This window comes from Echinops telfairi, unplaced genomic scaffold (genome assembly GCF_000313985.2).
Source record: "Echinops telfairi isolate 266 unplaced genomic scaffold, ASM31398v2 ScPeMD7_7423;HRSCAF=8461, whole genome shotgun sequence".
Taxonomy (NCBI): domain Eukaryota; kingdom Metazoa; phylum Chordata; class Mammalia; order Afrosoricida; family Tenrecidae; genus Echinops; species Echinops telfairi.
In genome coordinates this window covers 3,650,113-3,678,090 of record NW_022111323.1, presented here as the reverse complement: position 1 = coordinate 3,678,090, position 27,978 = coordinate 3,650,113, and the positions used below count along the sequence as shown (strand labels likewise).

The 27,978-nt window shown below is 36.4% G+C and overlaps 1 protein-coding gene across 6 annotated transcripts in view; it reads left to right on the top strand.

The window, feature by feature from the left end:
* The window catches only part of ARHGEF9 (Cdc42 guanine nucleotide exchange factor 9), a 308,501-nt gene that overhangs the window by 226,936 nt on the left and 53,587 nt on the right, over positions 1-27,978 (top strand). For all 6 annotated transcript variants that reach the window (XM_045297828.1, XM_045297832.1, XM_030887714.2 and 3 more), the window contains 2 exons: positions 9,863-9,994; positions 23,383-23,626. In XM_045297828.1, the coding sequence (XP_045153763.1) occupies positions 9,863-9,994; positions 23,383-23,626 (376 nt within the window). The remainder of the gene's footprint in view (positions 1-9,862; positions 9,995-23,382; positions 23,627-27,978) is intronic.

Genomic DNA, 27,978 nt, shown 5'->3' with positions numbered 1-27,978 from the left:
ATTTATAGGTTTAGTATTAAGGTAGCAGAAGGACATTGGGCCTCCACTCAAGTAAAAAAAAAAAAAAAATCATCCAACAATGATTGCAACAGCACATTGGCATGGAACTACCAGAAATTCAAGACTGATTCAGAAGAGGACATGGAACAAGGAATATAATTGGTGATGTCCTGTGGCTCTTGGCTCAAAGCAGAGAATACCAGAAAGATGTTTATTTGTGTTTTGTTAACTATGCAAAAGCATTCAACTGTTTGAACCATAATAAATTGTGGATAACCTTGAGAAGAATGGAATTTTGGAGCACTACATAGTGCTCATTCAGAACTTGTCCATGGATCAAGAGGCAGTTGTGGGAACAGAACCAGGGTACACTGCATGGTTTAAAATCAGGAAAGGTTTTTAAAAATCAGGAAAGATGTCAGGGTTGTACCCTTTCACCATACTTGTTCAATCCATGTTCTGAGCAAATCATCAGAGAAGCTGGCTTTTATGAAGAAAAGTGTGGCATCAGAATTGGAAGAAGGCTTATTAACAACCTTTGGTATGCAGATGATACAACCTTGCTTGTGCTGAAAGTGAGGAGGAATTGAAGCACATGCTGATGAAGATCAAGGATTGTAACCTACAGTATGGATTGCAACTTATTGTAAGGAAGACTCAAATCCTCACAACTAGACCAGTAGGTAGCATCATGATAAATGCAGAAAGGGTTGATGTTGTCAAGGATTTTGTCTTACTGGGATTTACTATCAATGTTCATGGAGGCAGCAGTCAAGAGATCAAAAGACATATTGCATTAGGTAAATCTGCTCTACAATAGCTCTTTAGAGTATTGCAGATCAAAGATGTTACCTTATGGATTAAGGTACACCTGACACAAGCCATGGTATTGCTTTATATACATGTGAAAGGTGGACATTTTATAAGGAAGACCATGGAAGAATAGATGCATTTGAATTGCACTACTGGAGAAGAATATTGAAGGTACCGTGGACTGCTAAAAGGACAAACCGATCTCTATTGTAACAAGTACAGCCAAAGTGCTCCTTAGAAGCAAGGATGGTGAGACTTCGTCTTGCATACTTTGGACATATTGCTAGGAGAGACCATTCCCTGGAGAAGGACAACGTGTTTGGAGGGATGGTGAAAAAGAGGAAGGCCCTGGACAAGATGGATTGACACAGTGACTGCATCAGTGGGCTCAGGCATAAGAACAATTATGATGATAGCATAGGACCATGCAGTGTTTCATTCTGCTGTGCATAGGGTTGCTTTGGGCCACAGCCAACTCGATGTCACCTAACAAGTACAACAGCAGACATTCCTAGATAGAGTTGGAGTTAAACCTTTCAATCAGGTCACATCCTTATACACTCCTCTTGGGGACATGGCCTTCTCATGAGAAGGACCCACTCTCCTCCTTCACCTTGTTGCTTGCTGGACACCTGAGAACTGCCAGAGCCATGCCATGTTTGCACCAACCTTGTATCCACAAGACTACACCCACCAGACTGTGATCTGCCTACATTCTGCATCATTGCATGCAATTGAGTGAGTCTGAAGGGGGATTATGGACTTGAGTTGGACTTGGCTAGGATGCACTCTTGATTTATAAATACTTCTTGACGTAAATCTCTTCTTTAAGCACATGTGAGTGTTACTAGATTTGTTTCTCTAGTCAACCCAGCCTAACACATTTGCCAAATGTAAGAGGGTTTGATTTCTTGACTATTGCATCCATGAGTGTTCATTGTGGTTCTTACATGTAAACAGAAATCTTTGACAACTTCAGTCTTTTTCCCATTAATCGTGGTATTGCTTATTGGCCCAAACCAAAAGTCAAGCTTACTGTCATTGAGTCAATATTGACACATAGTGACCCTATAGAACCATGTAGAACTGCTTATGTCGGTTTTGAGACATTAACTCTTTATGGGAATAGAAAACCCAATAAAACAAATGGTTTATTGATCCATTTGTCAGGATTTTTGTTTTCTTTACATTGAGCTGTGGTCCATATGAAGAATATTCATCAGTAAGTTGTAGTTCAAGTCCTCTTGATCCTCAACAAGTATGGTTGTGCCATCTGCATATAACAGGTTGTTAATAAGCCTTCCTCCAGTCTTGATGCCAAACACTTCGTCATACAGTCCAGCTTCTCAGATTATTTGCTCAGCATGCAGATTGAGTAAGTAAGTATGGTAAAAGGATACAAGCCTGACTCATATCTTTCCTGACTTTAAGCTATGCAATATGTTCTTGTTCTGTTCAGATGACTGCTCTTATTTGATATCCAGGTTCTACAAGAGCTCCATTAAATGATTTTGAATGCCTATTAATTGAAATGCTGTGGTTATGAACCACACAGTCTAATGTCTTTGCACAGTCAATAAGACACAAGTACGTATCTCTGATATTCTTTGCTTTTCATCAAGATTTATCTGACCACAGCAATGATATTCCACATCCTCTTGTTCTACATCCTCTTCCAAATTAAGCTTGAGTTTCTGATAGCTAATGGTCAAATGTACTGCTGCAGCCATTTTTAAAATTATCTTCAGCAAAATTTTACTTTCATGTGATATCAATGATATTGTGAAATGGTTTTGGCATTCTGATAGGACACCTTTCTTTAGAATGGGCACAAATATAGATATCTTTCTGTCCATTGGCCAGAAATATTCCAAATTTCTTAGCATAGACTTGTGAGTGTTTCCAGTCCAGTGCAGCATCAGCATTTTTTCTGTTTTAGTTTAGAAACATTTTGATTCCTGAAGCTTTATTTTCTTCTTGTTTTGTTTGTTTGTTTGTTTGTTTTGGTTTTTGGTGTTTTGCTAATGCCTTCAGTGAATTTTCCACTTACTTCTTCCTTCAATACTATACCAATTCTTGTTCATATACTACTTCCTGAAATGGTTGAATGTTGACCAATTCATTTTAGTATAATGACTCTGTGTTCCTTCCATATTCTTTAGATATAACCTGAATAATCCAATATTTTGTCCATAAAATGTTTCCATACTCCAGCTTGAAGCTTTAATTATTTCTTCAATTCTCCCATCTTGGGAATGCTGAGTAGGTTCTTCCTTTTTGGTTTTCTAATACTAGGTCTTTACACAGTGCATTATTGTGCTTTTCTTTGTCCTCATGCTTCCCTTTGAAATTTATGTTTAGCTCTTTTACTTCATCATTGTGTCCATTGGGTTTAGGTACTCTATGCTCCAGAGCAATTTCCGAGTTTCTTCTGACATCCACTTTAATCTTTCCTTTATTTTTTGTCTTTTGAATTCACTTTTGGTTTCTTTACATGTTATATTTTAATGGTTTTATTGAGATATATATCATATATCACTTCCATAGTTAAATCTTATTTAAAAAGAGTTGTATATACATCATCACAATCAATTCTAGAACATCCACCTATATTCATTATTTCCTTATTTCCCTCCAACCTCCCCACCCCCCACACATATATCCCCAATAAGCCATAACACCAATTATTGCCTCTATACATCTGTCCTTTCTGTGCTTCATATACTGGAAAACATACAAAAACAACAACAAAAGCCAACAAATATATATTTTTAAAGATAGAAAGAAACGGTCAATGTCAATATTAAAATAAACCAGAGGGAAAAACTCTGTTACTTAAAAAGCACAAAGTAGTGAAAACTGTAACAAATCCAAAATGAATCAAGAGGGCAATCAAATGGCCATGTACTACATAATAACTTATTTCATCTGCAATGATCATGTTTACAATGGTCTCTGTCTGATAGCAAGGTTATTCCCATCACTCGATTGTGACCAGAGGGCATCACCAGAGACTTAAATAATGTAGGAACCCTGCAGATGGATTTTGGTTTCCCACTGTCATTCATAGTCTTCTGCAAACTGGGTGTTCACTATTAAGTCTCTGATAGCTTTCCCTCCATCATATTTGGAGTTTTTATTTATCATCCTTATATCACACAAGCTGGTGTGCTTCTTCACTGTGGACTTATTGACATCTCACTTAGATAACTGCTTGTTTGAATACAAGCCTTTAAGACCCCAGAAAAATTATTTTTGCTAGTCAGGCACTTTGTTAGTCTGGGTAACTAGAGAAACAAATTCATAAACACGCATATGTATATAAGGGAGAGGTTTATATACAAGAGGAATTGAACATTGAGAAAACATCCCAACCCAGTTTTGTCCAAGGCCATAAATCTGAAATTAGCCCATATATTCGATACCAATCTATATAGTCTTCTTCAGACTCATGAAACGCATGCATTAAAACCAAATGCAGGATGATCGCAAGCCAGTGGATAGAAAGTCTTTGGGTCCAGTGGCGTTGTAAGCATCTCAGTTGAGTTAGTTTATTGTGCCAACCTGGCCGATAAACCCATGTGTGATTAATTGAAAGGTGGAAGAATAAATGGCTCGGAGAGCCTCGCCTTTCTAGTTTCTTGGGTCTCTTTGCTTTGTGATGGTCGCACCAGGGTGCAGCTGCCTTAGCAGTTCCCTGCTACAGCTTGAAAGGCTGACTTCCTGCAAGACATCCCCAAGGAGAAGCTGCATGGACCTACCCCAATGCAGCCCTGGGTGCTGGAGCACCCATGTGGAGACCCCTGCCAGCGCTGAGACGTTTACACCTTCACTGACTCGGCTTTCCTCCTGCAGTTGGCATCATTGTGTCTGTTTTGCGAGGTGGAGGAGGACTTTGTGGACTGGTGTTGGACAGATGAGTTAATGTTGGACTCGTGGGCTTGGGCAGCACTAGGTTGGGATGTTTTCTTGATGCACACTTAACCTTTATATAAAACTCTCTCTTATACATGAGTTTCTGTGGATTTGTTTCTCTAAAGTACCCAGAATAATACATTATATAGCAGGGGTCAGCACATCCGGAGTGCAATGGATATGCCTCTCCCTGGCAGGGGTCTCTCTGTGGCTTCTCCGGCTTCCAAGGTCTGGTTGCAACCATGTGGCTTATCTTCTGCAATGTACCCCAGGGAGTAGCAGAGAGAGAGAGAGAGGTGTCTTCCGCCTCCAAGGAGGAAGTACCAGATTTCCCAGAATTCTCAGGAGAAGGCCATGCCCACACAGAAGTCTAATTGGCTATCTCCACACTGACAGCCTACACTCCACCCCTACACTCTTAATCCCTAAATTAACACCAGATTAGGTGACTACCACAGGCATTATTATCTTTCTTCACCATAGTTTGATGTATCACCCATATCTTCAGTGATCTCTTCACGAGGACGAGCATTGAGCAGGGCCATGTCCTAAGAAGTAACGGATCTTGGATTGGGGCTAGAATTAAGTGGGAGCCCAGAATTCGTTCATTTGGATTATGCATGTCTCTGGTTTACTTTAGAGGCCTCATTATCATTTTATAACAAAGAACTATCAATCATCCCCCGGGATATACTGTAGTGCTATTGATAGTGTCACTAATTTATCCAATGGCATAGAATTTAACATAGTGCTAAGAAAATGAAGTCATGGAAGTCTAGATCAGCTCCGAATCTCAATCCGTGACTTGTTGGGTCATTTGTTATTTTCTTATTGAGCTGTTGTAGAGTTCTGTAAATTTTCGCAATTAGACCCTTGCCTGTTGTGTTTTTGCTAAATATATTTCCCCCAGTCTATGGACTCTCATTTTACTCTTTTGATGAAGTATTTTTAAGTGTATTTTTACACTTAAAGTGTATCTGGTTTATTTTTAGCAGCTCATAATTTTGTTTTCTGCTGTATGTGCTTCCTTTATTATATATTTGGTTGTCTATATATGCCCTGGAAAAGCCCCTTAAAGTTTACCCCAATTTTTTCATTGATTATATTGATAGCTCTGAGGTTCACATTTAAGTTTTCAATCCATCTTGAGTTTTCTTTTTGTGCAAGGGGTCCTATTTCATTCTTCTGCCTATAGAGATCCCATTTATAGAACATTATTTGTTGAAGAGGCTGTCTGTACCCTATTTGATCAGTAGCCTGCAGGTGGCTGCATTTTCTGTTCTATTCTATTGGTATATGGATCTATCATTGTACCAATACCAGGTACAATGTGGCTATGTAGTACATTTTAGGTCAAGTAGTACAAGGCCTCCTACTTGTTTCTTCTTTTTAAGAAGTTCTTTGCTTATTCTGGGACACTTTTCCCACAATATGACGTTGGTAATGAGTTTTCCTTTTATCATTTCTTTAAAGAATGTATTTGCATTTTGGATAGGAATTGCATTTATCTATAGATGGCTCTAGGTAGTATTGACATTTTCAAAATATTAAGTCTGCCTATCCATGCGCACAGGATATTCTTCCATTTATGTAGGTCTTTTATGGTTTCTTGTACTAGTGCTCTGTAATTTTCTCTGTAGAGATATTTAATTTATTTGATTAGGTTTATTCATAAACGTTTCATCTTTTATGTGGTTATTGTGAATGGTATTTTTTTCTTAATATCATTTTCATAGTTCTGTTCACTGGTATATTGTAATCCAATTGATTTCTGCTTTAATACTGTATCCTGCTACCGAATACCTCAATTGTTTCCAGCAGGCTTTTTGTGGAGCCTTTTGGGTTTTCTCTATAGAGGATCATATCATCTGCAAATTGTGAGAGTTTCACTTTTTCTTTGCCTAATTTATTCCCTTGATTTCTGTTTTCTGATGGTACTGGCAAAGACTTTCAGGATGATGTTGAATAAGTGGTGATATGGAATATCCTTGCCTAGTCCCTGTTTTCAGGGAAATTTTTGTATTTTCTAGTTTTTCCCCAATGAGCATAATGTCAACTATTGTTTTTTGGGGTCTACGTTTTTATTATGTTGACAAATTTATCTTATGTTCCTATTTTGTTTAATGTTTTTTCATCAAAAATGCGTATTAGATATTGTCAAGTGCTTTTTCTGCATTTATTGATATGATCTTGTGGATTTTGCTCTTTGCCTTGTTTATGTGGTGGATTACATTGATTGTTTTATTAATGTTGCACCATCCTTACATCGCTGGTATGAATCCTATTTGATCATGGTTAAAAAAAATTATATGGTGTTGGATTCTGTTGGCCAGAATTTTGTTGAGGATTTTTGTGTCTATATTCATGAGGGATATTGGTCTGTAGTTTTCTGTCTTTGTAGTGTCTGCCTGGTTTGGGTGTCAGAGTTATGTTCACTTCATAGAATGAGTTTGGAAGTTTGCTATACTTTTCTATATTTTGGAATAGTTTGTGTAGCAACAGTGATGGGTCTTCTCTGAATAATTGGTAGAATTCCCCTGTGAAGCCATCAGTTCCTGGGCTTTTCTTGGTTAGTAGTTCTTATTTATGTTCTCTATATTTTATTTTATTATGGATAATATGTTTACATCTGTCTCCATTAATTTGAGTTGTATTTCTAGGTATCTATTCATTTCATCTAGGTTATCACATTTGTTGGAGTATAGTTTTTCATAGTAGTGTTTTATGATTCTTTTTATTTGTTTTGGATCTGTTGTGATATCACCTTTTTCATCTCTTATTGTAGGTGTTTGCATATTTTCTTATTTTTCCTTTGTTAAGCTTGCCAGTAGTCCACTTTGTTAATCCTTTCAAAGAACCAACTTCTTAGCGTCCTGATTTTTCCCATGGTTTTGTTTTCCAGTTAATTTATTTTTGCTCTGATCCTTATGATTTATTTTCTTCTTTTATTGGAGGTTTGATATTATTGAAAGTTCTATGCTAGGGTTGTTGATTTTGGATTTTTCCTCTTTTTTTCTCATATGTGCAATGATTACTATAAATAGACCTCTGTATACTTCTTTTGCTGCGTCTCAAAGGTTTTAATATGTTGAGTTATCATTCTCATTTGTTTCAATAATTTTTTATTTCATCCCTTATTTGATTTATTACCCAATCGTTTTAAGTATTATATTGTTCAATCTCCATGTGTTTGTTCCTTTTGTTATTGATTTATAATTTTGTAGTACTGTGATCTTAGAAAATAGGTTGTAGAATCTCAATTAAAAATTTGTTCACGCATTCTTTGTTACTTAGTTTGTGGTCTATTCTTGAGAATGTTTTATGTACATTGGAGAAGAATGTATATGCTGTTTTTGTTGGATGGAGCATTCCATATGTCTAGGGCATGGAGTTTGTTGATTATGTTGTTGAGCTCTTTTGTATCTTTATTGAATTTATTTCCTCGTGTTTTTCCTTGACAGTGTCGTATTGAAGTCTCCCATCATTATTACAGAGCTGTCTATATCCCTCCTCAATTCTCTAAAGATTTGCTTAATGTATTTCAAGAGTTTTTTGGTTGGGTGGATATATGTTTAATATGGTTATATCTTATTTGGTTATGGTTCCCTAAATTTTTATATAGTGTCCATTCTTGTTTCTTAATACTCGTGTAGTCTATATTTTCAGAGATTAATATTGCTACACCTGCTTTCTTTTGTTTGCCATTTTCTTGGCATGCTTTTGCCCAGCCTCTGATATTTAGTATGTTTACGACTTTGTATCTGAGGTATGTTTCTTGTAGACAGAATATTGGTTGGTTTGTTTTCTTATCCATTGTACTCCTTTCTAGGTTTGTTTGTTTGTTTTCAAGCTGGTACATTTAGTCCATTCACATTTGGTGAGATTATTGATAGTTATGCATCTGTTTCTGTCATTTTGCTTTGTATTTGTATGTGCTGTGTGTGCTTGTATATGTGTGGTGTGATTAATTTCATTATTCTTCCTGTATTTCTTTTTGTTTTGGATGTTGCTTTGAGTGTGTTGCTTTTTGTCTGGAATTATCTTGTATGTTGGTATGTTTCAACTTTGTGTACTGTTGTTGATTTCTTTGGCCATAGGATTAATTTAGTATCAATTGTCATGGTCTTGTTTCTCTGTCATATTTGAATGATAATTTTGATGGGTACAAGATTCTTCATTGACAGTTTTTTTCCCCTTGAAGCCTGTATATACGTCACTCCATTATCTTCTTGCCTTTATTGATCTGCTGAAACATCTTGCTCCCCCTTTATATGTGACTGTTCTTTTATCTCTGACTGATCTTAAGATTTTTTTCCTTGTCGTTGATGTTAGACAACTTGACTAAAATGTATCAGGGAGTTTACTTTGGGGATTCATTCAGCTTTTTGGATAGTTATCTTTTCATCCTTTATGCAGTGCAGAATTTTTTTTTTTTTTGAGGAGTTCTTGGATGATTCTGTCCATGTATTTTTGTTTTGTTTTTTCCTCTTCTGGAATACCTGCAAGATATAGGTTGTTACTTTTGGTTGTGTCCAACATTGTTCTTAAGATTTTTTCAGTTTCCTTTTCATTTTTTGGTGTTTGTTCTTCTCTTAAATTAAAGTCTAAAGATTTTACTTCAAGTTCACTAATTCGACTTTTTATCTCTTCGATTCTATTTCTCTGTTCTTTTATAGGGTTGTGTAATTCTGTTATTGTAGTGCTCAACTGTTTTTCTGTTTGGAATTATTCTTGTAAGGCTTACAGTGAGGTATCTATCTTGCTTATTCTTCCCCCTTTTCTCTCAGGCTATTCATTAGTTTTACATGTTCAATCATCCTTCTTCTAAATTATTTTCCTTGTAATTCCATAACATTCAATTTCAGCAATTTCTTTTAGATCTGGATGTTTACTTATTTGTGTGTGTTTCTCTTGTTTTATTTGTGTGTGTGTGTGTGTGTGTTTACTGATATTTCCCATGGTTTTTTTTTTGACACCTTGGCGTAGCTGCTATGAGTGGTAGGGAACAGGGGTTGTATGGGGTTAGTTAGTTCTGTTAGATGATATAGTGGGCCAGTGGTGGACATTTCAGATCAAGTCTCAGGGGGTCATCACTCTTCCTTGAATGCCTCTAACCATCATGTGTCCTTCCTAGGGTGAAGACATCCTAGACAGAAGCTCTGAGCTGATCTACACTGGGGAAATGGCCTGGATCTACCAGCCATACGGCCGCAACCAACAGCGGGTCTTCTTCCTGTTTGACCATCAAATGGTCCTCTGCAAGAAGGTAACACCACTCCCTTTTTTTCCCTTGAAGTTAAAGGGTAGGTACTACAAGGAACACAAGCGCTTCTCTCTCCATCATTACTAAGCTAAAAAACTGGATAAAAAATTGCTGGGAAAAGCAAACAGGAGATTGGCAAGAATTCTCTATCAATTTTATAACAATTCTACAATTCTATAATAATTCTATATCAATTCTATATCAAAGTCAGTGATATGGTATGAACATTACAGACTCTGAAATTAACACATTTAGTATACCCTATGTCCTCCTGCCCTCTCATGGTGTCCTTTTCCACTTCCTTCTACCCAGAGTTGGTTTATAACAGTTGTTTAAAATATTGAATTATTTCTATTCCAGTTTGTAAATAGTACCTTCCCTGAGCATTTCCTCTCTATGCCTACCCCATAGTTCTGGTAATCTGGACCTTCCCTACCACAGAAACTAGCAATGGGCCTCTTAAATGTTCCCTGATAAGTAGGTAGCATGTTGATACAGGTATTTTCCCATGTCTCTACCCATTTTTTACACAACGTCCAACTAAGCTGTCCCCAACTCCTGCCCACCTCTATAATCCATTGAGGAGATGCCTTGCTCCTGGTCTTCACATATGTAAAGATACTTTTAAAAGGAAAAATTTTGGCAGATTGGAAATACACATATTTGTGGCTTTTATTTATGTGACTTTCTGTTTATGTTTTACCACCCTCCTTCTTTCCCTGTCATCTTTCTTTTGAAAATCTAGATAAGACTTTTCTTATTTTTGTCTGCCTGGGAATTCTGTCTCTACTCATCTGTGTCTCCTTGCCTTAACATTTTAGTTATATATGTGTTTTGTTATTTCCTTCCTGAGATGATAACTTTATAAATTGTTTTGATACATTGGGGGAGGGAGGGTTCCTTTTCTACCTCCTTCACTTTGTAATATCCAGGAATGTAGGTCCCCCTACCCCTTTCCTCAGTTGATCATCCACTAATGTTTCTCTATCCCTACATTTCCCCCCAAATAGCATCCTCTATCTTATCAGGCCAGTTTGGATATGCTGTTTTTTACATTCTGTTGTATTCACCGTATTCTGTGGGGTTTCAGATCACATAGATTTAAATGATGCTGGACTTTTGTTTAGGGAGCTGAAAAAAACTCAGAGATAGATGAAGACCACTCATTCACTGCCATAGAGTCAATGCTGACTCATAGAAACCCTGTAAGGCAGGGTAGAATTGCCCTGTGAGTTTTCAAGACTGTAACGGTTTACAGGCATTGAAAGCTCCTTCTTTCTCCCACAGATGAGGCTAGATCAACTTAAATGGATCAACCTCATTATCTAATCAAGTCAATGATATAACCCATTGCAAGAGGACTGTTTGAAGTAGTAGGGATCAGTGGAGTGAGTTTAATGTTAACAACATTGATAGGCTTTAGAACCAGACTAAAGCGTATTCATTTTCATTACCAATGAGTTTTCAGATCTTGTGCAATGTCACTAATGTTCTCCTTTAATTTGTAAAATTGGAATCAATAATATCCAAATGGAAGGAGATACTCACCAAACTCACTGCCATCAAGTTGATTGCTGACTCATAAGACCCTATAGGATATGGTAGAACTGATTCTGTGAGTTTCCAAGATGGTAACTGTTTATGAGAGTAAAAAGCCCTGTCTTTTTCCTGGGGAGCAGCAGGTGGTTTCAAACTATGCACTTTGTAAATCGCAGCCATCACTTAACAACTACACCACTGGGACTTTGAATGGGAGTGGGATAGTGGAGGTTAAATGAGAAAATATTGGTACAGGGCTGGGCATATAGTACAATGCTTACCAAATGATAGCTATTGATATTATTACAATATATGCACATAAATGATTCATTCAACAATGCTTTATTGAGAGGTACTATGGCACTGCACAGTGCTTGAAAGCAAATGTTCTAGAGTCAGAAAGTGTAAATCAGAAATCCAAATATGTCATGAAGAGATATAACTGATGATACGGGTGCTATAGCAAAGGGTGATAAAGAAACAAGATGGTGGCCAACTATAAGAAAGATGTGTCTTAAAGCTTATTTTCCAAAAAACAGTGCTCTAAGAGAGGCATCAACTATGTCCGTTTAAACTATGTCACACAACCCTGTGTGAGCCAAGGATTGTAAATAATATACTCCAAATTTAAAGGAGGGAATAGTATCAGAGCTTAAATTGTGAACACCTGGTTTTCAGAAGGCTATGGATGACAGTGGAAGCCCAAAATCGATTTGCAGTGTCCACACGTAGATTAAGCCTCCTCTGAGTCCTCTAGGATCATAATTGAGGGCTGTTAATAGCCTTGTTATCAGATAGATAGAATTGTAAAATTGATTGAGGAACACATAGTTAGGTGACAATATAATACTTTATCATTTGATATTCATTTTGACCCATTTTAAAGTCCCTGGTGAGTCCCCTCTGACCATAGACCATGGATGTGAATAGTCTTGCTAACATGCAGAATGCATTGGAAAGTAGATTGTTGCAGATGCAGTTAAGCTAAAATTTAGCACCCTATCATTTGATTTGATTTTACTTATGATCCATTTCCATTTCTTCTAGTTTATAATATTTTCTGCTTTATTTTTTAATTGGGTTTTCACATTTGAATTATAGTTATTATTGTTAGTTTTTGTTTGTTTCTTTGTTTTTTAATGTCTTTTCTGTATATTAAATCCAGAATAGGCCAATCTGTAGAGACACTAACTAGATTAATGGCTCTTTGGGGTTATGACAAGGGAAGTTGAGGGAAATGGAAAGTTAATAACAAAAGGTACAAGAATGAAGAAAGTATTTTTCTAAAACTGATTGTAGTGATGATTGTACAACTTTTCTTGATGTGATTGAACTGCTGAATTGTATGATATGTGCCAATAAAACTGTTGGGGGGGAAATCCAGGTCTGCCATTTTGTAGCTTTTATTCCTGGAGAAGTTTCTTCACTGCTCTATGCTTACATTTCTTTTATCAAATGGTATTATAATAGAACCTATTGTGAGAATTAAGAAATTGGGAAATTTGAAGAATAAAATTGAAGATTTGAAAAGATTGAAGAATTCTACGGAAGACTTCAGTTAGAAATTGATCAAATATGCAATGAAGATGCATTGATTGGAATGAAAAAGTTGGAAACAAAGAAGAACGAATAGTAGTTGGAAAATATGGACTTGGTGTTAGAAATTAACCTGGAGATTGCATGATAGAATTTTGCAAAATGACTTGTTGACAGCAAATATCATTTTCAACAACACAAAAGGCAACTATGCACATGGATTTCTCCAGATGGAATATATAGAAATAAAATGGAAGAGATGATGGAGAAATTCAATATTGGCAGCTACAACCAAGCAAGGGGCAGACTGTGGAACAGATCATCATATGCAAGTTTGAGATAAAACTAAAAAAATTAAAACAAGTCCATTAGATCCAAAATATGACTACATGTCTATTCCACCTGAATATAGAGACCAACTTAAGAACATTGAACATTGAACAAGATGCATTGGACAATAATGACAGGAGACTTAATAGGCTGTGTGAAGACCTCAAGAACATCACTCATGAAGAAAGCAAAGTTCATTAAAAAGATAGGAAAGATAAAAAAAGATCAAAGTGAATGTCACAATAGACTCTGAAGCTTGATCTTATTTGTAGAGAATCTAAAGCAAATGGAAAAAGGGATGAAGTCAAAGAGCTGAAGGGAAAACTTCAAAGGTCAGCTTGAGAAAACAAGTATAGCTTATAAAAGAATGTACAAAGACTTAGATTTGGAAAAGCAAAAGGGAAGAAGATGCTCAGTATATGTTAAACTGAAAGAACTCAAGAAAAAAATTCAAGCCCCGAGTTGCAAGATTGAAAGATTCTATGGGAAAAATATTGAGTGATATAGGAAGAACTAAAAGAAGATGGAAAATATTCACAGTCATTGTACCAAAAAAGAACTAGTCAACATCTACCATTTCAGAAACTAGCATATGAGCAAGAACCAATGGTTTGAAAGAATTCCAAGCTGCACTGAAAGCATTAGGCAAAATCAAGGCCCCAGAAATTGATGGAATACCAATTAAAATGTCTCCACAAGCTGATGAAGCACTGCAATCATCTACTCATATATTGCAGGAAATTTGGAAGACAGCTATTTGGCCAACTGACTGGAAGAGATCCACATTTGTACCCCTTCCAAAGAATCTTGACCCAACACAATAGAACACTATCATTAATATCATGTGCCTGTAAAATGTGGCTGAATATCATTGAACAAGAGTTGCATCAGTACATTGACAGGAAGCTGCTCGAGTTTCAGGCCAGATTTAGAAGAGGATGTGGAACAAGGGATATCATTGCTGCTGTCAGATGGATCTTGGCTCAAAGCACAAAATACCAGAAAGATGTTTACTTGTGTTTTATTGACTATGCAAAGACAATAGACTGTTTTTCATAACAAACTACGAATAACCTTGAGAAACTTGGGAATTCCACAGCACTTCGTCATTTATGCTCATGAGGAATGTGTATAAGGATCAAGTGGAACACAGTTTAAAACCAGAGAAGGTGTACATCAGGGTTGTATCCTCTCACCACAGTTATTCAATAAGTATGCGTAGAAAATAATCAGAAAAGCTGACTGATATGAAGAAGAAGGCAGCATCCAGATTGGAGGAAAGGTTATTGACAACATGAAATATGCAAACAACCCAATCTTGTTTACTGAAGGCTAGGAGAACTTAAAGCACTTGCTGATTAAGATCAAGTGTTGAAGCCCTCAATATGGATTATAACTCAATGTCAAGACAACCAAAATGCTCACAAAAAGACCAATAGGTCTTGAGATAAGTGATAAATGGAGAGAATGTTGATGTTGTCAAGGATTTTGTCTGGCTTGGATCCACAATCAATGCTCATTGAAGCAACAATCAAGAGATAAAAGACAAGTTGCATTAGCTAAATCTGCTATAGAACACCTCTTTACAGTATTGAAAAACAAAGATATTACTTTGAGGACTAAAAGGTCCCTGACCCAAGCCATGGTATATTCAATTACCTTATATGCATGCAAAAGTTGGACATTGAATAAGGAAGACTGACAGAGAATTAATGCATTTGAATTGTGGTGCTGGAGAAGAATATTGAATGAATCATGGCCTTCTAAAAGACAAATCTATCTGTTTTGGAAGAGTACGACCAGAGTGCTCCTTAGAGGCAAGGATAGTGAGACTTTGTCTTACATACTTTGGACAGGAAGGACCAACATATTTGGTAGAACATCATATTTGGTGAAGTCAAGGGGCAGTGAAAAAGAGGAAGGCCCTCAAGGTGATGGATTGACACTATGGCTGCAACAATCGGCTCACTCATAGGAATGATAGTGAGGGTGGAGCAAAACCAGGCCCTGCTTCTTTCTGTTGTGCATAAGGTTGCTATGGGTAAGAACTGATTCAATAGCCCCTAAAAAGAACATCTTGTTGTATTAAATAAGTTAGTAAATGCAAAGCATTTAGAGTAGTTCTTGACAATGTGGCTCTGTAAGCATTGTTGTTGTTGCCATTTTCTTGATATGATATTTGTTCTCCATGTTAGGATACAGTGTTGAACAAAAGTAATCCAGTTCCCATACAATGTGCCTTCCCCAAAATCTAGCAGGAAATGTAGAATAGCCTAGGCTAGGGAAGAGTCATCAGGGCTTCCTATGAAGATACACAAAGGAACTTACTCATAAGCAAGTGAGGTAGGACGCAGTCTTGAACAGTTGTACTTCTCAGAGTTCATCATCTATCAATTGTACCAAATGTCTTGCGCAATTTTACCAAATTCCATGAACACTAACTGTGGTCAAATATAAACAAACTGAGATCTCTTTCTGTTAGGTAATGCTAGAGATAAGGGCTAGGTAACTTGCCATAGCTATTAACCAAGGTCATTGCCAGGACATCTAAACTTCAGTTTACTAAAGCCCAACTGGACAAGTAATAGATTGCTTGCATGAAGTCAAGTCCACTCCATGGTGAACTTATATACAGCAGAGTAAATCACTGACCAATCTTGCATAATCATCATCACATTTGCCAGCATGTATTCATTATCATTACAGATGTTGTGCTGATCCATCTCAAAAAGGTCTTTTTCATGTTCGCTGACCCTCTACTTCGCCAAATATGATGTCCTCCTCCAGCAATTGACCCCTCCTTATGGCATGCCAAAGCAAGCGAGTCAGAAACTGTTCTGATGTAATACATAAATTAAGCACTGGCTAATTTTTAGAAATAGATTCCCAGGCATTTCTTCCTAGTCTGTCTAGTCGGTAAGCTTTCCAAAAGTTAGTTTCCCATGGGTGACCTGTGGTATATGAAATAATGAAGGAGTTTTTAGCATCATATAAACATGCAAGCTGCCACAGTAAAACAAGCTGACAGGCAAGCTGTGGGGGGAAGCAGTAGCTCCCTTAATATCCTCTAACTTCGACAAGTGGAAAGAGCAATGAAGATTTGAATTTGATTTAAAAAATTGTTCCATTGGGGGAAAAATCACTGGGATGCCACTATGATAATTACAAATCATTTATTTTGAATATTTATTCACTATATCTCTGTTGAGGCACTCAGAATCCTGTTAACAAAGACTCAAAAAGGATCTACCCCCTTACCATGTTCAAAATCAAGCAGAAAGATCTCTGACGCGTTCTCAACTGTCTTCTGAAAAATCCTTAAATGCAACAAGACCAAAGAACATACAGTGCTGATCATAACCTAAACAGACAGACAAAATGAAAAGCTATAAAACAGAATTATTCCATCTCAGCAGCATGGTAACAAAGTGTAAAATGTGAGAGTAGCTTCTTCATACTAGAATTTAGAGAAGAACTACTACTTTGACCCCTGTTGAAGGTTGCACACCAGGGAACCTTCTTTAGAGAAGAAGAATGTGAAAATTACCTGGAAGACTGAAAAGGATTAGAATAGAAGATGTGGTTGAGGCAGGGAGGGGATAATGTGTGAGCTCAAGTAAAAAATATGATCTAACCTACTAAAAAGCCGACATGTTAAATATATGATCTAACCTACTTGAAAACATGGAATTTCCAGAGACATACTATATTGAAAGTTTTGTTTTTAAAATCGCAATATTTGATTTATTTTGAAATTTAAATTACCCCTCGTGGTGTAGTGGTTACTCATTGGGCTGTAATCTTCAGTTCTAAACCATCAGCAGCTCTGAGGGAGAAAGACTGGGCTTTCTACTCCCATAAACATTTACAGTCACAAACCCACAGGGGGTTATTTTGAGTCAGCGTTGACTTGATGGCGGTGAGTTTGGTTTATTTTGGGAAAGTAATGAGATTTATTAATACATGTTTTTGTTGTTGTTTTGTTTTTAAATAAAGATTAATTATAATGCAGTATATACTGCCTGTTGCTGGTATTTTTAAAAATCATTTTATTGGAGGCTCTTACAGCTCTTATAAAAATCCATCCATCCATTGTGTCAAGCACATATGTTGCCATCATCCTTTTCAAAACATTTTCTTTCTACTTAAGCTCTTGTTATCAGCTCCTCATTTTCCCCTCCCTCCGCCACCCTCCCTCCCTCATGAACCCTTGATAATTTATAAATTATTATTATTTTCATATCTTACACCAACCACTGTCTCCCTTCACCCACATTTCTGTTGTTCATGCCCCTTTGCAGGGGCGGCTGTCTATATGTTGATCATTGTGGTTGGTTTCCCATTTCTCCCCCACCTTTCCCCTACCCTCGTGGTATCGCTACTCCCATTATTTTTCCTGAGAGGTTTATTAGTCCTGGAGCCCTGTGTCCAGAGCTCTTATTGTGTGCATGCTCTGGCCTGCCGGATTTGTAAGGTAGAATTGGGGTAATGATAATGGAGAGGACTGAAACATAAAGAACTAGAGGAATATTGTATGTTTCATTGATGCTATGCTGCACCCTGGCGGGCTCATCCCTTCCTTGTGACCCTTCTGTAAGGGGATGTCCCCTGTCTACAGATGGGCTTTGTGTCTCCTCTCTGACCCCACCCCCCCAGTAACATAGATGTGATTGTTTGTTCTGGGTATTCTGATGCCTAATACCTGATCTCTTCGGCACCTCATGATCATACAGGCTGGTGTATTACTTCCATGTGAACTTTGTTGCTTCCCTGCTAGATGGCCACTTGTTTATCTTCATGCTTTTAAGACCCCAGATGCTATATCTTTTAAGAACCAGGTTCCATCAGCTTTCTTCACCACATCTGCTTATGCACTCATTTTGTCTTCAGCGATCATGTCAGGAAGGTGAGCATCACAGAATGCCAGGTTATTAGAACAAAGTGTTCGTTTGTTGAGGGAGTACTTGAGTAGATGCCCAATGTCCATCTGCTACCTTAATATTTAACATATAATATACGTACATAGATCTATGTCCATATTGTTATATATAAATATATTTACATATGTACATGCCTGTATTTATACCTCTACAAATGGCCTTTACCTCCTAGTTCTTTTCTATATTTCATTTTACTACTCTTGTCTCACCATCTTGTTCGACCTTCATTCAGCTTTCATTAATTCCTCTTGGCTACATTGCACTTGATCAAGCACTGCTAGGCAACCTATGCCTTCCTTGCCATAGATTTTAGATCACCTGTTGTTCCCTTAGTTGTGGTTTTTAAGAGCTACAAAATACTAGGAAAAATAGATAATGGATAACATTTTGTGGTTGAAGAAATTGAAGCTCAGAGAAGTTGAGTTGCCCAAGACTACACAACTAAGCAGCTAGAATTCAAATTCTACACAGAATCAGACATCACATTCTTTGGAGAGTCCTATGCTATTCAGTAAGGAATTTTGGTTAGATATTGGACTGCTAATTGCAAGGTTGTAAGTTCAAATCCACCAGCTTCTTTGTTGAAGGTGAGGTTGGCTGTTCCTACAAAACTTTGTATGATCAGAAACCCTATAAAAGGTTGATTTGTTTTTTTTGTTTTATGTTTCTCTGTAGCCTTAGTTATACTTTCTTATTGGACTTTCTGAACCAGCAGGTCATTCTTCCTTTAAAAATAAATCTATTTTATCACAGTCAGATGTATGAATCCAGGGTATGAACTGTAGGACTTCTGTCAGCTCTGGAGGAAGGCTCTTGTCTCCTTTCAACATATGTGGGCCCAGCACTCATTGGAGCTCTACATGTGTCTGGGCTACATGTGTCTGGGAATCAGTCTTCCCAGCATAGGAACTCTGGTACCAAATTATCCTGCTCTTCCTTCTTCTTCTTCTTCTTTTTTTTTTTTTAAACATTTTATTAGGGGCTCATACAACTGTTATCCCAATCCTTCTTAATTATAGTGGGCTCTCCTCGCTCGCTGCTCATTTCTTTCTCCTTTTATCTCTTTTGTGAATCAGGTAGGGCTTTGCTTTTCAGATAATCAGTTTTGTATTCAACAGTTTGAACCATTTATCAGATACCCCTATAACTTAACCTAACACCGTCCCCTTAGATTTCTCTTTTCACTCTTCTGGATTACTAAAGCTAATATTTATCAATTCGCTAGTCTACATTTTTTTACTCTTACCTCCTTTGCCATTCCCCACTTGGTAACTTCCAAGTTATATTCCCTTTAGTATGAAAATATTCTGTTTTGTTTTTCTTTTATAACAGTAGTATCATACAATATGTGTCTTTTTGTGATTGATTAACTTCACTCAGCATATTGTTCTTCAGGTCCCTCCAAGCCATGTGGGGCTTTGTGATTTCACTGTTTTTTAGTGATGCATAGTATTCTATTGTGTGTATGTACTGATGAGCATTTAAGCTATTTCTATCTTCTGACTATTAAAAACAGTGGTACAATTAACATATGCCTGTTTGTGGTATGACTCTTACTTCTTTAGGTTATACAGCAGATGTTTTGCTGAGTCATAAGGAATTTCTATTCCCAGTTATTTGTTTTTATTCCCATATTGCTTTCCACAGTAGTTATACATATTTAAAGTCCCACCAGCAGTGTATAAAGGTTCTAATCTGTCCATAACCTCTCCAGTATTTATTGTTTGTGTTTTGTTTTTAACTTGGTTGTCATTGTAAGTGTAAAATGGTATTGCATCATTTTTATTTGTATGTCTTGGATAACTAGTGATAATGTCAATTCCTTATATGTTTATTGGCCATTTAAAGTTAATTTATGATTAATTTTCTGTTCATGTCCTTTGCCTATTTTTAAATTTGGTTAATATTTTTTCTTTTTGAAATGTTACAGTTTTCTCGATTGTAGAGATTAGTTCCTTGTCCATTATGCCATGCCAAAAAAATCTTTCCTCCTCTTTTAATGAAGTCTTTTGATGCATTTAAGTGTCTTAAGTGGAACATACTTAATTTTTTTCATACTTATTTTTAGTATGCTCCACTAATATATTTTGTCTTCCACTGTGTGTGTTTACTTTGTTATATTTGATAGTGTGCCATGCCCTGCAATAGGACTTTTAAGTTTATCTCGGTTCTCCTCAATGATGGTCTTTATAGCTCTTTTATCCATAAAAGATCTTTTAGATCTTTTATCCATCTTGAACTCAATTTTGTATATAGGGTGTAGTATTGGGCCTATTTCATTCTTCTGCAGACGAGTATTCAATTTTGCCAGTACCATTTGTTGAAAAAACTATCTCCTTTCTATTTAATGCTTTTTGGTCCCATTCCAAAGATCATTTATATGTAGGTGAATGGATTTACTTCTGGCTTCTCTATTCCATTGATTAGATTAATATGTATATCATTGGATGATTCCCAAGCTATTTAACTGCTGTGGCTGTGTGGTTTTGAAGTCGGTAAGTAATAGGCCTCCTCCTTTGTTCCTCTTCTCAAGAAGTTCATTGCTTATCCTGGATTTCTTCTCTCTCCATATAAAGTTAGTAATTAGTTTTTTCCATTTCTTTAAAGAATGAAGTTGGGATCTACATTGGATTTGTGTTGCATTTATAAATTGCTTTGGGTAATATTGACATTTACACAATGTTAAGTTTTCCTATCCATGAACATAGAATAGTATTCTATTTGTATGAATTTCTTTAGATTTCTTGTAATTGTATTCTGTAGTTTTCTTTATACAAGTCTTTTGTTACTCTGGTTAGGTTTATTCCTAAGTATTTCATTTGTGTGTGTGGCTATTGTAAATGGAATATTTTAAATTTCTTTTTCACAGCTCTCTTCATCTGTATACAAGAATCCAAATGATTTTTCAATGTTAATCTTTTATCCTGGCAAGCTGCTGAATCACTTGATTGTTTCCAACAATTATTTTGTTGAATCTTTGGGACTTTCTACATATAAAATCATACCATCTGCAAATAATGAAAGTTTCCCTTCTTTGCCAATCTGTATTCCTTTGATTTTTTTTTCTTACTGTCTAATCACTCTAGCTATGATTTCCAGCACAATGTCGAATAAGAGTGGTGTTAAGTGTCATCCTTATCCAATTACTGTGTGAAAGGGTAATACTTTCAGTTTCTTTCCATTGATCAAGCCGTTGGTCATTTTTTGCTTACATAGCCTTTACTGTAGCGAGAAATATCCCTACTATTCCTATTTTGCTGAGTATCTTTATTAGGAATGAGTGTTATCTATTGTCAAATTCTTTTCTGCATCAACTGATGTGATTACGTGGTTATCTTTTATATGGTGGAATAGATTAATTGTTTTTCTAATGTTGAGCCATCTTTGTGTGCATAATAGGAATCCCATTTGATCATGGTATATTGTTATATATAGTTGGATTCTATTGAGCAGCATTTTGTTGAGAATATTTGCATCTGTGTCCATTTGGAAATCTTATGATGTCACCTCTTTAATCTCTTGGTATTTTCATCTCCTCTTTATTTTCCTTTATTAAATTTGACAGCAGTTTGTGAATTTTGTTAAACCATTCAAAGAACTATCTTATTGCTTGTTGATTTTTTTGCACTGTTTTTCTGTTGTTCGATCCATTTATTTCAGCTCTAATATTTATGGTTTCTTTTTGCCTGGTGATTGAAGATTTATTTGGTTATTCTTGTTTTAGTAGTTGCAGATGTTGGGTTAAGGTGTTTATTTTGGTCCTGTCTCTCTTTTATGTGTATGCTTATCATTATAGTTCTCTGAATACTGCTGCTGCTGTGTTCCAAAGGTTTTAGTTTGTTCTGCTTTTGTACTCATTTGTTTCAAATAATTTTTTTCATTTCATTCCATTCCTTATTTCATCAAGTACCCAGTAGTTTTTAAGCAGTTCAGTTTCCATGCATTTGGGTTTCTTGCCTGTGCTCTTCCTATTGTTGATTTCTAATTTTATAACACTGTGGTCTGAGAAAATTGATTGTAAAATCTCAATCATTTAAATTTATTAAGGCTTGCTTTGTGTGCTGACATATAGCCTTTCCTAGAGAATTTTCTATGTGCACTTGAAAAGAATGTCTACTGAGATCAGGTTGGTTATTTGTATTGTTCAGTTCTTCTCTGTCTTTATTTAGTTTCTTTCATGAAAATCTGTCAGATTATCTGTTCTTTCTCGAGAGTGAGTTATTGCTATCTTCTATTATTGCTGTATTGTCTTATTTCTCTCTTCATTTCTATAAGAGTTTGGTTTATGTAATTTGAGAGTCTTTCATTGTGTGTGTATATTTATTGTGGTTATCTTCTAGTTTGATTGGTCCTGTAATAGTTTTGTAGTACCCTTTTTTGTCTCTCATGATACACTTTCCTTAGAAATCTCGTTTATTGGAGATTGATATTGCCACTCCTGGTGTATTTTTTGGTTGCCTTTAGCTAAATAAATTTTAATTCCATTTTTTGATTTTCAGGCTTATTTTTGTCTTTGTGTGTTTCCCTAACTGCTATCAGAATTCTTTACTTGTCCTTCTATCTAGGACTTTCTAATATGATTCCTTTTGGAGCAATTGTAAATGGGAGCTGGCACCATCTAATTCTTCTGGTCTCAGGGTCACACTGGATGACATTTATGTGGCCTAATTGTTCACATACATTCTTTTAATTTTCTTCATTCTTCTTTGCTATGGATGTGGAGAGATTGATAGTAGCACCATAGATGACCACTTACAGCTCTTAAGACCCCAGTTCTTCTCACCAAAGTATTCTCATTAGTCTTGCAAACACATATAAGAATTGATGCTGCAGTCTGAGATGGAGTCTGGATATGAGACAGAGGATTCCTCTGAGGGAGTCCTCTAGTTGACCTGTTGTTCTTAGTTAGCTTGCAAAGCTAGCCTTCCTAAATTTATACCAAACCAACCACCATCGTCACCCTATATTTTATGTCTGTGTGCTGGCTTTCTTGGTATTTACTCTCTATATATCTCCAAAGAAGGCCTTCTTTTTCTTCCTACCTAGGACCTGATTCGGAGAGACATCCTGTACTATAAAGGCCGTATTGATATGGATAAATATGAAGTGGTTGACATTGAAGATGGCAGAGATGATGATTTCAATGTCAGCATGAAGAATGCCTTCAAACTTCACAACAAGGAGACAGAGGAGATCCATTTGTTTTTTGCCAAGAAGCTAGAGGAGAAGATTCGCTGGCTCAGGGCTTTCCGAGAAGAGCGGAAAATGGTTCAGGAAGATGAAAAAATTGGTAAGTAGCCACAGAAGACTATGATAAATATAGAGGGTTTGGATTGGTTTTCAACTTTTAGAGCCAGATTGGATAGTTTTGTTGAAAGTAACCTAAATTACTTTGGTGGTTCCTGAATATTAGATACTTTTGGTAGATACTGGTAGCTTCCATTAATTAAGGTAGGTGGAACTATAGGTTGGTCTCCCAATTTCATTGTCAGATAAGAATGTTACACTGAAAGCAAGTCTCAGGGTGCATTCTGCTTAAATGTACAAACATTTATTAACAAGTAGATATAAAAGCAGTCTTACAACCTGTCAAGAAAGCCCCAGCTCTCTTTGCATACATGACAGTCAAGGAAGATTTTGTAATATTTTACTGAAAGGTGTTTTTAAAATATTCAAAACTCAAAGGAGTTGAAGCATAAGGTTTATTCTGAGCAGTTATTCTATCTGCATACAGGAAGATAACTCTGATTCTAGAAAAGAAAAAAAAATAGGACTCTCAATTAGTCTAGTTCTAATGAAGCATACAAAGAGGAGGGACAAGAATAGAAAATCAACCACTGGCTAATCTTAGGTAATTGAGCTCTGCCTTTGCTTATGGAAAAAACCTGCTATCAGGTTACTGGGTGATCTCTGGCCTGGCTACCCCTTTCCCCATTATTTGCACAAATATTTAAGTGTAGTCTAGAGGTTTTTAAATGATAACAGGTCCGTCATCACTATGGAAGCAAGAAGAGATTACCTAAAATTACTCTTTAAAAAACATACATAACCTCTGAGCTAGCTTATGATTATATAAGTCTCTATTACAAAGTGTTTTGTGTTGATTTAATCTCTGTTGTAAACTGAGCTTCAGTTTCATTATTTTAGCAGTCCTGAATGTCAGAAATAGTTTAATGATCTTTACAATTGTGGGGGAGGGGGGCGGAAGGTTTTAAATTTTGGTTTTCTGTCCAAAAAAAAAACAACCCTTAAAAGCAAAACAAAGTGAAATGTCACATAGGTTTCAGCTTAATTTCTTATCAGATTCTAGCAACAAAATTATTTGATAACAGCCAGCATGTATAAACTGCTTGCAGTTTTAAACTTTAGGCTTCTTTCTCATGATATGAGACTCACTAGATTCTTATACCCAGTTCGTACAAAGACTAAAGTGACTGTATGACATTTCTGGACACTCCAAAAACATTGGAAAATATTCCTTTTATGAATGAAAATTCATTTCTAGCATGTGGTATACCTCTTAAAGTAGCATAACTGCTAATCTCTGGAGAAAATGATCTTAACCTTTTAGAAGTTTTTACAATCAAGTCTGAGCTATGTATTCCATATTGGAGTATTTCCTGTGTTAATATACACCCTTAGATTATAGCTTAAAATTATTATGTGCATACTTATCATGTCATTTATATGGAACTATTTTAAAGTAAACTATAAAAAATATAATAAGAACTAAATCTGTGATCATTTTCAAGATTTAGAATCACACTAAAGCATAACCTTTCTTTTGAAATAGATCATTCCCCTTTTGCAGCAGGGATGCAGTTAGTTGATATTTTTTCATGCTGTTTCCTACTTGTGAGATTCAGGTGCCATTTGTTATAGCCTTGTGGCTTGCAGTATGTTATCTAATCTCTTGCTCAGGGTCCAGCCTTTCTTGCATAAAAAAATACCCAAATTCCCTGAGAACTTCCCAGAGTGAAAACACACATTCTATAAAGTTCAAATTAAGAAACTTATTGAAAACCCAGGCAAGTCGGAACTGAGAAAGTGTCCAAATTCACAGAACGAAGATAGCCTCCTTGCTACATAATAAAGAAGCAATTATTCTTTATACAGTTGAAGGAAAGCAAGGACTTGGCAGATACTGATGGATGATGACATGTATGTAGGATCACATGATTTAGTTAAAATGCATAATTGCAAGTGTATGTCCTTTTCAATTAATTATTGAAGAGTCACATGACTATTGCAGAATATATTTTTTTTCTGGGAACCCATTATTAAACTGTTTCCTCAAGCATGTCTTTTCTTGGTGGTCTATTGTAAAGATTTTTAATAATGCTGTTAGTGAAGATCCTTTGGATATAAGCTATTGCATTCTGTATCTATTTGACCATAAGAAGACCCTCTTGAGATATGCTATGATGTTCTGTGTTTTCCTGACCACACACAAAAGAAAATCCTCACTGCCATTGACTCATAGCAGCCCTATAGGACAGGGTAGAACTGTCCCTGTGAGTTTCTGAGACTATAATTATTTCCAGGAATAGAAACCCCTTCTTGCTCTCAAGGAGCAATTGGTGGTTTCAAATTTCGGACCTTTTGAATTACAGCCCAAGGTGTAAGCAGGGATCCTTTCCCAACACCAGGGGGCACAGGAATTATTTTAGGACATATGGTAGGTCAGTACAAAGATTAGAAAAGTTGCTATTAAAAAAAACCAACGATGAAAAATACAACTTTCCTCTAGTTCCTAAAAGTTTCCTCCCCCACCCCACCCCCCATCATGATCCCAATTCTACCTTGCACGCCTGGCTAGACCAGAGGATATACACTGGTACAGATAGGAACTGGAAACACAGGGAATCCAGGATGGATGATCCCTTCAGGACCACTGGTGTGAGTGGTGATACTGGGAGGGTAGAGGGAGAGTGGGTTGGAAAGAGGGAACCAATTACAAGGATCTATATGTGACCTCCTCCCTGGGAGATGGACAGCAGAAAAGTGGGTGAAGGGAGACATCTGACAGGGCAAGATATGACAAAATAATAATTTATAGATTGTCAAGGGCTCATGAGGGAGGGGGGAGCGAGGAGGGAGGAGAAAAAATGAGGACCTGATGCCAGGCGCTTAAGTGGAGAGCAAATGTTATGAGAATGACGTAGGCAATGAATGTACAAATGTGCTTTACACAATTGATGTATGCACAGATTGTGATAAAAGTTGTGTGAGCCCCTAATAAAACGATTAAAAGTTTTTAAAAAAGAAAAACCAACTTGAAAATTCAGCAAGAATTCTAGACTCATGGTAAGATGGAGTTAGGGTCTGCTTTCAAGCCACTGTATTTATACACACCAAGTGTCTTAGATTTTAGATTTTCATACACTTTTCCTTTTTTGATCAAGGATTTCCATGAAATTCTATGATCACACACAGGATAGTGTGCTTTATTCTGCATAGACTTCTCCATTTCAATTACCTCTTGGATGGCCACTTGCCTTAGTGAAAACATTTAAGGTCTTATGGCAGCCCGTGATATATTCAATATTTTCCCCAATACTTCAATACTTCTTCAGCCTTTCTTATTCCTAGTCCAGCTTTCTCATGTAAATGGCAATTGAAAGCAACATGACTTGGATCAACCATATCTTAATCCTGAATGTAACATCTTTTCTCTTTAGAATTTAAGTAGGTCTTCTGCAGCACATGCCATTTGACTTGGGTGGCACAATATGTCCTTTGGTTTGAGTGGTGCTTCAATGAGTGTCAATTGGGGATCCAAGTAAAATGAAAGCCTTGACAACTTCAACATTTCCTTAATTTATCCTGATGTTGTATATTGGTCCATTTGTGAAGATTTTTGTTTTCTTGTATTGAGGTATAAAGCATACTGGAGACTTAGCTCCTGATTTTCTAATGAAGTCCATTAGTACATTTCCTAATTGAAGTCCCCTTCATTTCCAGAAAGCATATAATCCAACTTCTTGGATTTTTTTCTCAGCATGGTGGAAGGATACAACAGCATGGTGGAAGGATACAAAGGATATAACATCACCTTTCCTGATGTTAAACCAAGCAGTATCCCCATGTTTTGTTTGAACAACGGCCTCTTGGACTATGATCAGTCTCCAGATAAGCACAATTCCAGTGTTCTAGAATTTCAAATGCTGTCCATAAATTCACACTCTATACAAGGTTACCCATAATTTGTTCTCATCCACACAGTTGATTTACCTTTACAGTGTCAACAAAACTCAGAAAAACATCTTTCTGGTATTCTCAGCGTCCAGCCAAAAGCACTCTGTCATCAACAATGATATTCCACCTTCCATATCCTTTTCTGAATATGGTTTAGATTTTTGTCAGTTCCCTGTCAAAATGCTATTTCAAGTTTTTTTTTCAGCAAAATTTGTCTCAAAGGTGATATTATTTAGTTATTTCTATATTCAGTTAGATCACCTTTCTTTATAATGGGCACAAATGTGTATCTCCTCAAATCAGTTAGCCAGATGACTCTATTCCATATTTCTTGGCATAAATTAGTGATAATTTCCAGTGTTACATCCATTTGTGAAAGCAGCTAAATTAGAACTCTGTTAATTCCTGGAAGATATTTCTCACCAATGCCTTCAGTGGAGATTG